General features: G+C 42.0%; 1 protein-coding gene across 3 annotated transcripts in view; it reads left to right on the top strand.

Annotated features, from left to right (window-relative positions):
* The window catches only part of BCL6 (BCL6 transcription repressor), a 57,606-nt gene extending 48,570 nt beyond the window's left edge, over window positions 1-9,036 (top strand). For 2 of the 3 annotated variants that reach the window (XM_069974426.1, XM_069974425.1), the window contains 9 exons: window positions 445-483; window positions 712-885; window positions 1,467-1,688; window positions 1,841-2,797; window positions 2,958-3,133; window positions 4,074-4,241; window positions 4,984-5,114; window positions 5,655-5,792; window positions 6,630-9,036. In XM_069974426.1, coding sequence (XP_069830527.1) covers window positions 725-885; window positions 1,467-1,688; window positions 1,841-2,797; window positions 2,958-3,133; window positions 4,074-4,241; window positions 4,984-5,114; window positions 5,655-5,792; window positions 6,630-6,773 — 2,097 coding nt within the window. In that variant the 5' untranslated portion in view covers window positions 445-483; window positions 712-724 and the 3' untranslated portion in view covers window positions 6,774-9,036. The remainder of the gene's footprint in view (window positions 1-444; window positions 484-711; window positions 886-1,466; window positions 1,689-1,840; window positions 2,798-2,957; window positions 3,134-4,073; window positions 4,242-4,983; window positions 5,115-5,654; window positions 5,793-6,629) is intronic. The other variant, XM_069974427.1, reaches the window with a different exon arrangement.
* The last annotated feature ends 8,875 nt before the right edge of the window (window positions 9,037-17,911 follow it).

Genomic DNA, 17,911 nt, shown 5'->3' on the forward strand with positions numbered 1-17,911 from the left:
GCTGTGGACAGTTCCTGACATGGACAGAGGTGGCAGCAGAGAGCACTGTGTCAGACTGGAGAGAATAAACCACCACTCCCTGCAGGACATACAGGAGCTGTACTGGAAGACTGGAGATTTTTAAATAGAAGTAAATTACAAATTTATATAACTTTCTGAAACCGGTTGATTTGAAAGAAAAATATTTTGTCGGAGTACCCCTTTAACACGTGAGTCATTAGGAATTTTTAGAATTGGGAGAAGGGAGAGTGTCAATAATTGGGATGAACATGAAAAACTTCATTCAGATGTTGTCCTTCTGGATTCTTACAGTGCTGCAAATTTAGGTAAATCTGAGACTACTGTGTACCATGGTATGCTGTCTAGTATCTGACTATACGTCACTATAGTGATTGACATTGAACATGTAGACTCATTATTTTTTGTATTGTTTTTATATTTCAGTAATCAAAGAGAAGTCTAGATTCTGAACTGACACTTTGGGTAAGTACTGTTGTGTTTTTTCCTTTTGATGGTGTGCTCTGTATTCTTTGGTTACACACCTGCATCTTACTCCACTTTCATAACTGGTGAACATGAAGCAATCCATAAATAACACAAACCACCAAAAGTGGAAGTTGAAACTTGTTTGAAATATAATTTGGGGCTGGGAGTAGAATAGAACAGCCAGGGCTCTATACCAGTGCTGACATTGTGTCTTCTTTTCTCTAGGATAGGGGCAACAATGACATCTGCAACTGACAGCTGCATCCAGTTCACGCGACACGCCAGCGATGTCCTCTTGAATCTTAACCGTCTTCGAAGCAGAGACATCCTGACAGATGTGATCATTGTGGTGAACAGGGAACACTTTCGAGCTCACAAGACTGTCCTGATGGCTTGCAGGTCGGTGCTAGCGATGTAGTTATTCCATAGTACTTCTGATTGGTATTTATGTATTATTTATGGGTACATTCCATGTTCTGATAACGTGCTCTATGGACATGTCTTATCCTAGGCTAGGTTCATATTGTGTCGGGGGCTCCAAAAATTTAGAGACAAAAACTCTGCATGCTGCATTCTCCTTTCCCGTTAGATGCGGCCTTTGTTAAAGGAGACATCTGGACTTGGGCTTTTTTTTGTTCAAACATTACAACATTCACCTACCTCCCCGGCCCCAGCGCTGGGGTCCGCTGTCCTCTGCTCCGGTTCCTGGTCCTCCGGCCGCTTTCTGGTCTGAGCGGGGACCCGGGTCGGGATGTGTTGGGCCCGCTCAGCCAGTCAGCAGCCGCACGTCTTGACCCAGTTCAGACCAAAGAGCACACGGGGGACCAGGAACCGGAGCGGAGGAGGACAACGGACCCCAGCGCTGGAGCCGGGGAGGTAGGTGCGTGTGGTTCTCTTTGGCTCTTTTGAAAAAAAACAGTCCAAGCCCGGAATTCTTCTATAAACAAGAAACTCAAAAGATTTAATTTTTTTCATTTCAGTGGGTTGTTCTATACAATCTTCACCGACCAGATGAAGTGCAACATGAACATCATCAACCTTGATCCGGAGATCAGCGCGGAGGGCTTCAGGGTCCTCTTGGACTTCATGTACACATCTCGGCTTAGCCTAAGAGACAGCAGCATTATGGCAGTCATGAGCACTGCACTTTACCTCCAGATGGAGCACGTCGTGGACACCTGCCAGAGGTTCCTCAAGTCCAGGTAGCGTTACATTACTTACGTAAATGTTTTATGTCCTGATTATTTTTTAATTCCATTACAAGGATGTTTTTTTTTTTAATTTAGGTTCTGTAGATAACCATTCACTTATTTTATGCTATAACTATCTATTTTTTGTCGTTGTGTCTCGATAGTGAAGATATTGTGAGTTCTGTGAAAACATCTAGAGAAGAAGATTTCCTACAAGGCCGGTCAATGTTGCCCCCTGACGTCATGGCCTACAGAAACTGTGAGATGGCAGAAAATACTGTACCTCTCCGTAACGCAGCCATCTGTGACGGAAGGTCCTATATCCCCAACTTGTACAATGGCTCTCCATCCTCCTACCCTCTGTACAGTCACATTCCAGTTCATGGGTTTCTGTTTCCAGAAGATGAAGTAAGAGACGTGCAGATGGCCGACATCCAAAGATCCAATAGATCAAAGGAAAGTGTGTTACCTGGAGAAAATTCCAGGACTGTGCTAGGAGATTACAGGAAAGTGGTCACAGACCTGTCTGTCAATGTGTGCCACAGCAACATCTACTCTCCTAGGGAGGCTACATTGGAAGACCCTCGTAGTGACTCCCAGTACAACGTGCTCGCAGGCTCCAGGTCTGCCGGTCCCTCGGTGAGAAGCAGCCCATTCTATAATTGTGACAAAGGGAAAGAGGAGGAAAGAACATCATCGGAGGATGAAATCCTTCACTTTAAGCCTACAAACTCTCCGGTCAACCGCAAAGGTCTGGTCAGTCCGCAGAGTCCACAGAAGTCTGACTGCCAACCAAACTCTCCGACAGAGTCCAGCAGCAGCAAAAACGCTCGAATTTCACAAGGATCCAGCTCCCCTACGTCGAAATCGTCTACAGACCCCAAAGCGTGTAACTGGAAGAAGTACAAATTGCTAAATTCCCTCAACCAGAGCGACAAAGAAGGGTGCACCAACCAAAGCGAAATGGTCAACCTGTCCCCACCGTTTTACACGTCTCAGGCATCGTGTCAACAGCCGGTTAAGTCAGAAAACATGGACATTCAGACTTCAACTAAACTTAATGGAAGCCCAGAAGACTCGGCTGTGCCCCAGGCTAGCAAACTGAACGGCATAGTAAACAGGTAAGCAGTGGAGAGCCGGAACACAATGCCCTTTATTTACCATTAGTCAGAGACAGCCGAGCGGATTCAAACACTGAGCCGGCTTTAGAGCTCTATAGAAGGTGTTTTTTTTCCTATCCATCCACTTATCACTAAGTAACATGTTTTTCTCTTTCGGCAGGAGTATGGAGGGGTCACCTTTGAGCAGCGAAGGACATTCACCTCTTTACATTCACACAGCCAAGTTCAACATGTTTTCTTCCCAGTCCCCTCCCGAAATGTGTCCTCACACCCCCGGTTCTAACTTTGGAGAAGAGATAGCTGAGACACAATCAGAGTTTTCTGACTCAAGCTGTGGTAAGTTTACAGTTTACAGATCTTGTGTCCTGTATGACGTTTGTTAGATCACTTTATATCATTGTATGTATTATACATTTTTCCTATCATTACAATTGTATCAATCTTACATCTGGCTCCTTTGCCAACTATTACCACAGGTTTTCCCATGCTTACATAATGGGATGGAAGTAGCTAAAGAAAAAAGCTCCATGTAGATTCTATATTAATCTGGTCTATTAGGACATAAATCCTTAGCTCCATGCTATAATACATCAATGACGAATTTGTACCCATCATGTAAAGTATCAATAGTACAAGTGGTTTTAAGAAATAATAAAATAGATTTTATTAAGCAAAAGAGTTTCCTTCTGTACTCACAACGCTGTTTTCCTTCCTCTCCCCTCACTTCAGAATAAGCAGGATTTCTGTGTCCATTATAATCTATGGAGGGGGGAGGGGTCAAGGGGGATGAGTGAGCACAGAAAGGAGAAAAGGCAACCCTGCACAGCACATCATCCTGCAATCTTCTCTCACCAAGTTCCCAGATAAGCACTGACCTTTCTGACCTGTGAATCCAGTGTTTTATGTGCCCAGACAGTCTCCAAACTGTACAGCTGCTTCTCTGCTCTCCCTGCCCACTCATCCCCCTCAGCCCCTCCCCCTCCATAGATTATTATGGACTCAGCAAACCTGTCTTCACTTTGCTTCTCTGTAATGTAGACAACTTTGTCTGATAATGGGCAATTAAGAAGTAAGGGGGGGGAAGGAAGGTGAGCTGGGAAACAGCTTTTTGAGTACAAAAAGAGGCGTTTTTGTGTAATAAAACCTATTACAGAGTTTCTTAAAATCGCTCATACTATTGATTTCTGCAAAAAAATTAATAAAATTTAAATGACACTTTTTAAGTATACCTTAAGTACTATTTCTATAATTTCATACATTATTGTTTCCTTGACAGAAAATGGCACTTTCTTCTGCAATGAATGTGACTCTCGCTTCTCTGAGGAGGGATCTTTAAAAAGACACACTCTGCAGATGCACAGCGACAAGCCCTATAAGTGTGACCGCTGCCAAGCTTCATTCCGCTACAAAGGAAACCTTGCCAGCCACAAAACCGTACACACCGGTGAGTTGCTGAATTACCCCGGGGTGTTTAGTTTATATGGATTGGATTTTACTCCATTTTAATGTTAGTGGAGTTGGTAACATTATCTAAAATTTAAATGTAGCTCTTCTGTCTGGTATGGACACTTAAAGGGGTAATACTGTCTCATCTCAGCTAACAGTTATACTTGAAGGGCTCGTATATACTTGTATGTTAAATATTTTTGCAACTACATTTATTTAGCAAACTTGTCTCCTTCTTCTGATATGCTGTTTAGGTTACTGACCACCACCCTGCTCTAAAAGCAGTGGTCTGTCTGGTGTATGTATACTGTAGTTATAATGTAGATGCATAGTGATACAAATGTAAATATACGTGTGTGTGTAATAAATAAATATATATATATACTATAGCTACATTTACACCAGCCAAATCAGTGCTTTTAGAGCAGGGTGGTGGCCGGTAACCTAGACAACGAGCTGTCAACAATGTGAGGGAAAGAGCAGCATATCGGCAGAAGGAGGCAGGTTTGTTAAATAAAAGTTTTTGCAAAAATATTTAACATGAGCCCTACAGGTATAACTGTTAGCTGAGATCAGAATACCCCTTTAAGAGATCAGTGCAACTGGGATATCTCCATACCATTTGTTTCCTGATCTTCCCACAATTTTTTTTTTTTAATATAATAATTTTTTAATATAATAATTTTTCTATTTAACATTTTTTTTACTCTTATTCTAAATTGTGTGTATTTAATCCCTAGGCGAGAAACCATATCGCTGTAGTATTTGTGGTGCGCAGTTTAATCGACCTGCAAATCTAAAGACCCATACAAGAATCCACTCTGGAGAAAAGCCCTACAAGTGCGAGACTTGCGGCGCTCGTTTTGTGCAGGTACATGTCAAAATATGTCCAAGAGGAATTTAATTGAAAATTGCCCACATTGTTGTTTTTTTATTCTGTCACGTGTAGGGCTCCCCCCCCCCCCCCCCGTGTGTCGTCTTCACTCTAATCATTAAATGTAAAATGTAACTGCCATTTAAGGGGTAGTAGGAGAGTGTTGAACATCATAGACTTTTCTTGACCCAATAACTACACTCTAACCTGCAGATAGTTCCCCTTTAAGGCTTTTCTTATGCTGGCACAGTAACCCATAGGCTATGGCCATTGGCACTCAAAAATAAGGGCTGTTTAATACATTGTGTGAAAACAACGGCCATTGTTGCATTGACTTCAATGCATTCCAAAGAACAATGTTTAAATGGAAAAAGGCCGTTCTTTAAAAAAAATGTTGTGTGAACATAGCCATATTGTTTCCCTGATCATGTACCTATATTTAATGATGCATATTGCAAGTAGGCAAGGACAATGTTTCTCTGTTTCTATCAGAATTATTTCTTTTTGTTAAATTCAATGTATCTTGTATCTTTTTAGGTCGCTCATCTCCGTGCACATGTTTTAATACACACCGGTGAGAAACCATATCCATGTGAGATCTGTGGAACCAGGTTCAGGCATTTGCAGACATTAAAAAGCCATCTACGTATTCACACTGGAGAGAAACCTTATCATGTAAGTCAATAGACTGTGTATATGTGTACATGTAGGTGCACTGCCTGTATCTGTGTAATAGCTGTGTACATGTAGGTGCACTGCCTGTATCTGTGTAATAGCTGTGTACATGTAGGTGCACTGCCTGTATCTGTGTAATAGCTGCGTACATGTAGGTGCACTGTCTGTATCTGTGTAATAGCTGTATACATGTAGGTGCACTGTCTGTATCTGTGTAATAGCTGCGTACATGTAGGTGCACTGCCTGTATCTGTGTAATAGCTGCGTACATGTAGGTGCACTGTCTGTATCTGTGTAATAGCTGCGTACATGTAGGTGCACTGCCTGTATCTGTGTAATAGCTGTGCACTGCGTGTCGGTGACTGGGGCAGGAGGGCAGCTGTCACTGACTGGAGCAGTGGGATTGGGGGTGCAGTAAAGACCCCCAATATACAGCTCCAGCACTTGCAGCAATGCAATCACCTGATCCCATGGTCCCTGCAGCCTCCACCTCCATAGACCGGGGACCTCCGTGTTCAAATGGCTGAGCAGCTGTATGTGCTCAGTGCTCTCTTGTCCGGGTATGTGTATGGGGCAGGTACGGCTCTGGCTGTGTGTGGGGGGGAGTGTAGTGTGATGTGCTGGGGTGTGAGCCATCATACAATGGAGGCAGTCCACGCTTTGCTGAGCCCTATAGCAGCTGCATGGTCTGCCTCCACGATAGTTATGCCAGTGCCAACCTGTAATCTAGATATGGTGCTAAGGCAGGTACTATATATTTGTATTGATTTTGTGAGCACACCACTGCTTCTACATGTACAAATTTACTCAACAATTTCCTTTTTTTCCCCTTTCTAGTGCGAAAAATGCAATCTCCACTTTCGTCACAAAAGCCAACTTAGACTTCACCTGCGTCAAAAACACGGCGCCATCACCAACACAAAAGTCCAGTACCGCGTGTCTCAAGCAGAGCTCCCCGCCGATCTCCCGAAATCTTGCTGAGCCCTCGCCCAATGATACTGGAGTGCCTCTATTTGATCTTTAAAGCGCATATGGGCAAAACAAAACGGGTTTAGCTTTTTTTTTTTTTTTTTTTTTTGTCCTGGTCATGTGAAACGTGCGCCCTTAATTGTAAATTATGTAGATATATACATTTTTGTTTTCTAAATTGTGTGGCATAGTGACCATGCACTCTTTATTATTTCAGCGTCGTAATTCTCAGCCTAAGAGGAATGTTGAGGAAAAGACTGAATGAAAAGTTTATTTGGGCATGCGAAGCCTGTTGCACCTTGCTGTGTGGACCCAGCCAACAATGCACTGGCGCTCCCGACCGGGGGTGAACTATAGCTTTTGAAGCACCAGCTGTATGAGAATCTGTTTGTTACGCTAGTATGTTTGTTTTGGGAGTGATTTTGCGCCTCCTTATAATAGTGGTGAGGGTTAGAATGCAGTTTTTGAGCCACCGTCCTCCGACATGGCGGCTCCTAAGCTGAGAATCCACAGGTCCCTTAAGATTTCTCGGTTCTTACGCTTGCGGTAAGGCATTATCGTGATGATCCGGTTTTCCTTATGTTAATATTTGCCAATATGCCCCCCAGCACCTTTCTACTTTAAGATTTTCTTATGTGGCTAATAGTATCTAGCTTAGTAGGATGAGATTATTCTAATTGACAGCCATGTTTTAGTGACTGTAAAGAAGCCAGGTACAAATTGGGGGAGAGACCACAATCTCTTCGGAAGTCGAATGACTTACCAATCCTCTTACCAAAATCTCCAGACTCGGGTGCCATCTAGCATTCTATGGATGCAACACAAGCACTTGAAGTGAGCGCCTTGCTTAAAGGAGCTTTGCCACCTATCGTTCTTGTAATAATAGTCTGTATTCGGCACCTTAAATAATAATAATAAAAAAAAATTAAATTTATAAATTTATTTATATATAAATGCACCCAGGAAGGGTGTCGTTTTGAGAGGGGACAGTGTTTTAGCCACCGTACATATGAATTATTGTATCAGTGCCAGGTGCTAGATGTTTGACATACTGATGTGAGGGACTATGTTAATCTCTTGGCTGCTACAGGACCTGGCGCTGCACCGAGCTGTGGTCCGATGCGAGACTGTCATGGCAGAGACAACGAGTGAGAAATGATAAGTGCTCGTTCTGTCCGGGCAGAGTTTGGCACTTCTCCCGCCTTAGTCCCCTTTATTATAAAGCAATAGGGCCTTCTTGAGTCATGCGTCCGGCGACAGCCTGAGGCTGATATGACTCCGGAAGTTACCTCTTTGCTACAGCTGCAATATTATACCAGCACTAGGAGGCACCTAAATCCGATATTTTTCTAGTCGCTAACTTTCTTGCACCCTTGAAAACATTTACAAAGTATTTAATTTTATGGTATGCAAAATGTGCACTCGTTGTAAGGCGAAAAACTAGAACAAAGAATTATTGTGTATGCTTTTTAAGAGAGGGCTTTAACTTTTGTTATAGTTTTAACCAAAGGAAAAAGGAATTTATGGCAGAGTTGTAAATATATATATATATATAAAGTATATATATATACCTATATTATGAAGAGTAAAATACAAAATGGTGGAAAAAAAATAAATAAAAATAAAGGCAAACTCTATAAAGAAATTCTGAAATATGGCAAAGATTTAGATTGTATCTGCGGGCAGAATCCAATCTGAGATTTGTTTTATTGTGATAGAGCACTTACGAGATATTTTAATGTATTGCACCAGTGTACGTGAAAAGTTATTTTGTCTAAACGCAACAGTCTCTTTGTATTTTTTTTGTTTTATTTTTGGAAGTGAAGGTTTACAGTAAGTTTAAAAAAAAACTCAGACACCCTGTCGAAGGATCATGTAACTTTTGTTCTTATTGTATGTTTGTAAATATGTATATTTTGTCTTTGGTGCCTTTTAACCTCCTTGATGCCAGGGGGAGGGGCAATGCATTGCTTGTCCCACTGGCATTAAAGGGGTTAATGAATGTTTTGAACCCAATCCCTTTTTAAAGGTACATCCTAAAGCTAGTCACTAATCTTTAGGAAAGGTCAGTCATTATTTTATTATATATATAATATTTTTTTTTGTTCTCCTTATGTTGATTTCATGACGCTTTGTCCTGCTTGTGTTAATAATAAACTGCCGGGAGACAGGGTTTGGGCTGTTTCTAAAACTGCATTATTGCAATGTAAACAATAGCTGTACAAGTAGAAAAAATAAAATCCTCAACAGCAAAATAAATGTCTGATTTTCTTAATTATTGATTTTTATATCAACTTAGTTGTTAAAGGGGTTATCCACCTAAGAGTGAAAAAATGAAAAGCTAGCTGGTCTTACTCTCCTTAGTCTCCCTGAGTATTTTAAGCCCTCTCCTGTTTTTCCAGCTGCTGCCATTGCTGAGTTACAAGTTTTTTAAAAGCTGATCTATATTCAAGATGGGCCGGCCCAGAAACTACATTTCCCATCATGCATCTGCCTGATCCATGGGGGAGAGGAATAGTACAGATGTCAGAACTGGTCAGAGTACACAGGTGCCACAGAGACAAGTGCAATCTTGACGTTGTCCCGCGCCCACTGTCCCTTCCCACTTGCCTCAGTGTATCCTAAACGGCACAGGACAACTTGGAAATTCCCTGCACTAAAATAGGTGTTACAGGACATGAGACAAATATGAGACAATTACAAGAAAAGGACAAAAGTACCCAATGGTGAGTGGTCAGCAAGCTAGGGTGAAACCAGGACAGTTAAGATACAGTAGTAGTACAAAGCCGCTGAGCAATAAACTCAGGCAATGAGGCAAACTAGAGCCAAAAAAGAGGACAAAAATACAGACCAAGTCAGGATAGCTAGCACAGAATAAAAGGCTGACATCCAAAATTTGATTGGTCTGGGTCTCAATGTTCAGACCCTGACTGATTGTGAGAACGAGCCTAGAGAAGTCCATGCTCAGTGCCGTCTTCTCCTGTGATAAGTGATGGTCACTGGGTCATGGTGAATGTCTGAGGCAGTCAGATCTGTGATCCTCTGATAGAAAAAGAGAGAAGGGCGCCTCCTAGTGTAATAACGTAGTAAAGAAATTGTGCACAAAGTATCTCAGAATGTGCTCACCTTTAAGTGTTGTGCGACAATTATAGGCACAACACTATATCTCACATAGCTCCAATACCGCAGCTCAGCCAGGGATCCTCCACACAAGTATGGACGAAATGCACAGCAACAGACAGGTCCTTAGAGAACTTCAGGAACCAAACTAAAGCCTCCACAATGGCGGCTCAGGTATAGACAGGGTAGTCAATGGTAGGTTGAATAGTGGCTACCAATAATTCTGACTCCCAGCCAGAATAATATTAGCAAAAATAAAATAAATTTGATTTTGGCTTGAGAAAAGCACTGATGGATTGTAGTGCCGAAACGCGTCGCTGCTTTCAATAAATTTATTTAAATTTTTGCTAATATTCTGGCTGGGAGTCAGAATTATTGGTAGCCACTATTCAACCTACCATTGACTACCCTGTCTATACCTGCGCCGCCATTGTGGAGGATCTAGTTTGGTTCCTGAAGTTCACTAAGGACCTGTCTGATCCTCTGATAGTCTGCCACAGACAGACAGACTATGTAACTATTGCAGATATCACTAATTTATACATTACATTACTGACACTGATCGATGCTATGCCAAAGCATAGCATTGATCATTGTCAGTAATGTATAAATGTAAGGGGGACTTAAAGTGTAAGGGTAGCTTAAAAATTGCAAATTTTTTTAAGTTTTAAATAATATGACATAAACCCTCCCCAATAAAAGTTTAACCCTGCTTTTCTATTTTATACATAACACCTACAAATAAATACATAAACATTATATACTGTAGTGTGTTATTGTCCAATCTAATCAAATATAACAATAGTGTTACTGTATGGTGAACAGTGTAAATGAAAAACAAAAAAACACCAGAATTGATTATTTTTTTTTGTTACATTATATATCAAAAAACAAAATAAAGAACAATCAAAAAATCCCATCTTCATGACTATGGTACCAATGTACTGTATACTAGAGATTGTGGTGCAAAAATTAAGACCCCAAACAGCCCTGTATGTTGAAAAATTAGAGTGCTATGGCTCCTAGAAGGTAAGGAGGAAAAAACGGAAACGCAAAAATGAAAATTGGCGCTTGGTCCTTAGACTTTACATACTACCTCCCCATGACATAGTTCAACAAACAATCCATACTTACCCCCCTTGCTTCTCCCACTGCTCCCGCTGTATAATCCTCCTGTTCTGGTTGTTTTCCCGCTCTGGCGGCTTCCTCTCAAAGCTCCGTAAATGGAGTTACCTAAAATCAACCTAAATACCCGTACAGGGACCAGAGGTGCAGCTAAACACGCAAAAAAAAACATTATACAATAGAAGAAACAAGCTGCGTCTCATAGGAAGCTGCACATTCAAAAACTCATATTAAAAACTCATTTTTATTGTACAAGTAGAGAGAACATCTAAATACATGATATTACTAATACATATACAGTGGTACCTTGGTGTAAGAGTAACTTGGATTAAGAGTGTTTTGCAAGAAGAGATCAGTTTTTCAAAATTGTGACTTGATGTAAGAGCATTGCTTTGGTGTAAGAGCTCCCTGTACTGTGTGGGAGGGGAGTGGTGGAGGGGTATGGTCTGCATAGCGGGGTCTACAGCCCTGTACTCTGACCCAGGAAGTCTCTCTCACCTTCCAAATCGTAGCAGATCCACTTCAGGCTGGGGCTTACATCAGGGGACAGGACTATGGGGGTAATCTCTCCATAGCTGTAACCCCTCTCTCCCCGGATAGAGAGTGCTGCATGTATGTGCCCATATCTGTCCTGCTAATTCCTTCATGCTCCCTGCAGTCTCTATCAGCCCTTGTGTTTCCCATCCTCTCCATTCCTGCTATAATGTGCCTGCACTCACACTCAGCTATACACACTGCTGCTATAATGTACCTGCACTTAAACTCAGCTATACACACTGCTGCTATAATGTACCTGCACTTACACTCAGCTATACACACTGCTGCTATAATGTACCCGCACTTACACAGCTATACACACTGCTGCTATAATGTACCCGCACTTACACTCAGCTATACACACTGCTGCTATAATGTACCTGCACTTACACTCAGCTATACACACTGCTGCTATAATGTACCCGCACTTACACAGCTATACACACTGCTGTATAGAAAAGTTTCTGTCACTGTCCTCCTGCACAGCTCTGTGATTCTTACTTCCTGCTATTTACAAACTGCTGCAGTTTTTTCAGGTTTATGTACTTACTATACATTATACTCCACATGCTGATGGCTATACTGTACAGTAACCTATCATATCACAGATTCTGCTGTTTCTAAATGTTTGTTTCATCTGTTCTACATGGTATTCAGAATAATACATCATTATTTTTGGGGTGTGGAACCAATTGTCTGCATATCAGTGATTTCTTATGGGAAAATTTGCTTTAGTGTAAGAGTAGATTTGGATTACAAGCGACGTCCCGGAACGAATTATACTCATAACCCAAGGCACCACTGTATACAAAGAAAGCTTAAAAACACTTAAAACCTGAAACAGCATTAGCACATGGTAATCCCCTGTGTGTTAGGAGTCTACCCCACTCACTGGGGACGCATGTCTGTCAGATAAAGTATGAATAGTGACCCCAGGGTGGCTGGAAATACCCCTTCTCCCTCCTGGAGCTTTGTCAGGGGAAAACAATAATTTCTACTAACAGTAAAATCTACTTATCAATAGAGATGATCGAACATCGGAAAATCGTAGGTTCGAATCCCGGAATTCCAGGCGGTCCCCGGGCGCTCTCCTCTTTCCGCACGGACTGGGAAGGCATCAGCAATCAAATGCGGCAGGTTCGAGAATGTTCAAGTTTGACCGAACCTACGATTTTCCGATGTTCGATCATCTCTACTTATCAAGGGTTTTGCGCCTATTTTTAGGTGAATAATTGGATTTTTCACCCATTTTTGGTCTAAGTTCTATTTATGAACCAGGATTCGAGGGTGAATATTTTTTAGATGCAACTTTTTAAAAATCTGCCTGTTTTGAGTATTCACCCAAAAATTTGTATCATCTGGGATTTGCGCCCAATTTATTATTTGCGACTTTGTAAAAAGTCACACAAACTGGTGGCGGCCTATGTCTGGTGAGTACCAGGGGAATTTTTGTGACTTTTTTTTTTTACCTAGATGCAATCACTGTGGCAGTGCTACATTGTAATAAATTAATCGCAAGATATTGGAACAAAATACTCACTAATCCTCATTAGAAGAGCCACACACATTACACTGCTTAGTAAAAGTTTCCCATTATGTACAAGAAATTAGCAAAAGTGAAAGAAAGAAGAAATGATTATGGTTGATAGGAGATGTTAAGGTTACAGTAAAACTTTGTGTCCCACCAAGGGTGTTTTTAGTTTGGGCACCTGTCGTAAAAGTCCTGTACCATAGAGTAAAGTAGTAATGAAGGGGCATTCCCAGGTTTTAGCATAAGATGTTACTGTATATATTTATGTATGTTGCACAGCTGTAGTAAGTCAAAGGTTATTGTTGTATTTTAGGATTCTGTGTACCAATAAGAGCTGCTCTTCTCTTTCTACCTATCTCTATTCTCTTCTCTGATATACAATTTCTTCTCCCCCACTCACAGGAGCTGTTACACACCCTGTAGGAAGTAGTCACATGGGGAGAGGATGTGTAGGACGACTTTGGTCAGTTCTTCTCCGATTCGCAGTGGAGCAAGACACACAGATCAGGCATCCCTGCTGAACTTAGCCAGGAGCCTAGCTCTGCCAGGTTCCCTGTCCAGGACAGACCAGCTGTTTAGTAGACACGTATGGAGAACGCAGAGACTTTCTTTTTTAAAGCTACACTTATAGTCAAGATGCGGTGCTAAACACTAAAAGGAGGACAAGTCAGAGAACACCTCAATCCATGTCATAAACCTCTCTATGCAGTGCAGGGTGGTATCCTATGTCAGAGGAACTTACCTGGATAGAGGAAAGCAGCCGTAACCAAGGCCTACGTACTTTATCTCGCAGCGCAGATGACACCGGGACACACTCGTACATTCTGCTCAACTCAGGTAACCAAGACTGGGGCTTGTGTCACCCATGTAGGACGGGTAACCCGATACTGCAGGGCAGAAGGTGGTTTATAGCAACAAAGGTTAAAACACGGGCACAAGTTTTCTTCTTTCAAGTATTTCTCTTCACAAGTTCCGGCAGAGCACAGTACTATTGGGTTGAGGTTCTCCCGACAAACTCCTCTCTACTCTTCTGAACTCTCTACTCTACTCAACAAAACCAGCACTGCTGTTCTACCTCAGCACTTCAGCATCTCTCAGGACAAATTCAGTGAAAGCGAGTCTGTATCAGTCACCTATTATCCTATCATCCTGTATTACAAGAGACTTATCAGTAAAGATCAGTTTATTTATTAAAGTGGGACTCAGTAATAATTGCACCAGCACACATATACACAGGCTACACCATCCTTGGGTCATTTTCCCCTTTCTGTGGGTGGCGGTACCGACAGTCCAGGTGGGTCATAGCTCCAATCTGGACCATCGTGATAAGAGCCCAAGGGACCCATCACAACCAGGCAGGTCGCCGACCATTAGGGGTCAATACAGCCAGCCATCTAAACTAAAAGCAGGTACAACACCAAACCTGTGTGCTGAGTTAACACTGGCATCTCAACTATACAACCATTGGCTGAGCTGTATTCCAACCACCGACATAACATCATCCCGGTGGTTGGGCACCGGATCACCTGGTGCGTCACCACAAAAAGAAAAAACAACAACCTATAAGAGGTATGAAGAAACTGGAGGTGTATCTGACAGAGAGACGTTTAAAATTATACAGAAGGAGGCAAAGTAGATTATTATAAACTCTGGTAAATCCCAGTAAGGGGAAGAAATAGCCAAATCTGTTAAATCTGTCAAATGCGTATGAGATTGGCCCAACTTCTGAGCCCACATCATATCCCCTCTCCTACCAGTGCCGTATCTGCATGTCATGGGGCCGGAAGAGGTTAAACGGGTACTCCAGTGAAAAGCTTTTTCCCAGTAATATAAACACATTACAAAGTTTTATAATTTTATAATATGTTTCAATCAGCTATCTGCCCCCCCCCCCAACCCCCCACCAGGAAGTGAAGTAAACTCATTCTTCCCAAATGACTTTTGACCCCAGGCTGCTCTGTGGGAGCCATTTTGTGACATTGACATCATCAAGAGGGGGGCGGGTCTAAGCCCTGTTAAGCCAGCCTCTCTTTGTCAGATTACTCATGTTGCTCAGCTCTGATTGGCTGAGCAAGCTTTAAGCCATCTATCAGTTCTACCGAATCAGTTAGACATCACTGGAGACAAAGTGCATCATGGGAAAGCCCAAACCAGGAAGTGAAGAAAAAATGAAGACAACAACTGGAGCTTCGGGGACCTGCAAACAGCGGGAAATTCAAACGGAGACAGACTCAAGAGGATTGGTAAGTGGGAAAACTATGTTTATAATTGATTGATTTTTTTTTTATCAGTGCCGGAGTTTTTTTTTCTCAACAACTTATACAACAGTAGGGGGAAGAATTAAAAGTTTTTTTCCACCTGAATTTTGGTGCAAAATCTGTTCTTTAATCATATGTTTTGCATTCCGTCTGAACAAAAAGTGGGTGTGGGTTTGCAGAAAGGAGGGTGTGGCTCAAAAGTGCCAAAAAATGCGCTAAAATTGTGAAAAGAAATGCGGCAAAATCTAAGCCAAACAAAGATAGAGAAAACTCTTGCTAAACATTCTAAAAAGGCACCTTTCAAAAATATGTGTATGTGTAAAATGACCAATCTATGCTAAGAATCACATCGCTATTTTTTAAATTGTGGCCTGTAGAGCCCAGTCATCGACACAACTACCCCTGCCCTGAAGTTTTAAAATGCAGACGTACCTGACCCCTGTCAGCCACAGCCGGCGCCATCTTGTGTCAATGACGTCTTCACAGGAGGCCAGCCCTGCTGTTCTGTGTTGTCAGATGACTCACTCAGCTCCGATTGGCTGTGCAAGCTGTCATTCCTCTGACGCCTCCAGCCGCAGACGAAGAAAGGGCTGAAGAAATGGGAGCTCCAGGGACTCGCGATCGGCGGGAGATTCAAACGGAGATGAACCCAGGAGTGATGGGGAGTATAAAAATGGGTTTGTTGCTGTTTTTTTTTTTCCGCAGGTGCTGGAGTTGCCCTTTAGGAATTTTTATATATTTATAACTAATTTATATATTGTTTATTTAACATATTCTGCCCAATTAGCCGAAACCTGTATAAACTATATCTATTGTGTAATGTCTTTCTATAGTTCGGCTGAAATCCTGCACCAGCAATCTAAGTGTTCCCAGCTGTCAATATTTACATCAGGGGAATGTAAAGGTGAAAATCAATAGTGTGCGCTGTGAAGGTCGCTGCATCCAGCCTGAGAAGTGAGGTGATAATACACAGAATTACTGTACAATATATAGCAGACAATATCTATTTTACATTGGTGGAACACTGCATAAACGGATGGATTGCTTTTGTAGTATACAGCGGCCTACCTTGGTTCCCAACACCTGTTTACATACTAAGTGAGTCCAGGTTCCCTTAAGGACCCGATACTTTCAGCAAACAAGTTCAGGGTGCAGTCCCAGAGACAGGACCTTGCGACAGACTCTAATCAGCAGGCGTTTACATTAGACTAAAAGGTAAATTCTTTGAACTTTGGCCAAAACAGATAAAGTCCGGGAAGATTGTCCTCAGGTGACACCTATAAGCTGTGTGTGCACTCATTTTCTTAGATGACTGGATCAATAAACTCCAGATTTTTTTTATTTAAAAATGTGAGAGACTGTTCTTGTACCTTCACTGTTAAAGGGGAACAGCAGCTTCCTCGGAATCCCGCCAGATTTACTCAGTGTGAACTGGTTCTAAGGATGCTCTGGAGCAGAGTTTACCCCAACTAACAGCACAGGACCAGAACCGTGGTACAGAGGAGGAAGGAAACACACATATCTTCCTCCTCCGCCTTCCCAGCGCTATAGGGGGCTATTAGTAGGTTCAATTCAGCTAACTTGCTGGTAGTTCCCCTTTAAAGGGGAGGTATCATCTAAATTTTCTTTTACTGATTAGAGTGAGATACTAAAAATTATTATAATCTGTTTCTATTTTCAGATTTTTTTTTTATTTCACTATTTGTACACTGTTATGAGGGCGGCCATCTGGCTTGAGCTGTTTTTAATTACAGCATTTAGTGACATGCTTTACAGCAAGACTCATGGACATAGACAACAATAGACAGACTATTTCTCCTTGAGATTAATGTAAAACATTACTGAGCGTGCTCTGTGACCTGTGAAGAGGTCTCCTCTACCTACTGGTGTCACATGACGTACAGATCACTTTTCGGCAGCCTACTCTTCTCACCACAGACACAACAGGAAGTCTCAGGTGAGTTTTAGTCCCAGTGGTGAGATTGAGAACTTCAAGATCTCAGAATTATTTTATAATTTGGATAGAAAAATGGAAAATTAGAAAAAAAGTCACCAAAAATTCTTAAAAAATATGTTTAACATAAAACCATTATTTATACAATAAGTCATTTTCTGATGAGACATTCACTTTTAGGGGGAACTATCAACAGGGTAGACAAATCTAACCTGCGGATGGCCTCCTATTGGGCATGGAGTGCTGAGGAGGGACATATGTCTCTAACCTTCCTCCTTGGCGCCGTTCCTGAGTTTTTAGCAGTGCAAGTCGGCCCACTCCTTTTAATTATAACCAATGGAGCAGGCTTGGTGCTCTGGGGGCGGGCCGTGCTCCTAACGGTGCTCCTGACCTAGAATTACACTGGTAAGACCGAGGATTACACAGGTAAGAGAAATAACTTCCTTCTCAGCACCCTGTGCACAATCGGTGGCTATCAGCCGGTTAGAAGACTGGCTAGAAGAAGGCTGAAGGAGGACACCGGGGGAATGTGGACAGGTGAGAAAACCCCTGTTTTTTTTTTGTTTTTTTTAAGTGTGGCTGCCATCTTGCAGAACTTGTTCCAAACTTTGCAAAAAGTTCAGTT

The sequence above is a fragment of the Dendropsophus ebraccatus genome, chromosome 6, assembly GCF_027789765.1.
Source record: "Dendropsophus ebraccatus isolate aDenEbr1 chromosome 6, aDenEbr1.pat, whole genome shotgun sequence".
Taxonomy (NCBI): domain Eukaryota; kingdom Metazoa; phylum Chordata; class Amphibia; order Anura; family Hylidae; genus Dendropsophus; species Dendropsophus ebraccatus.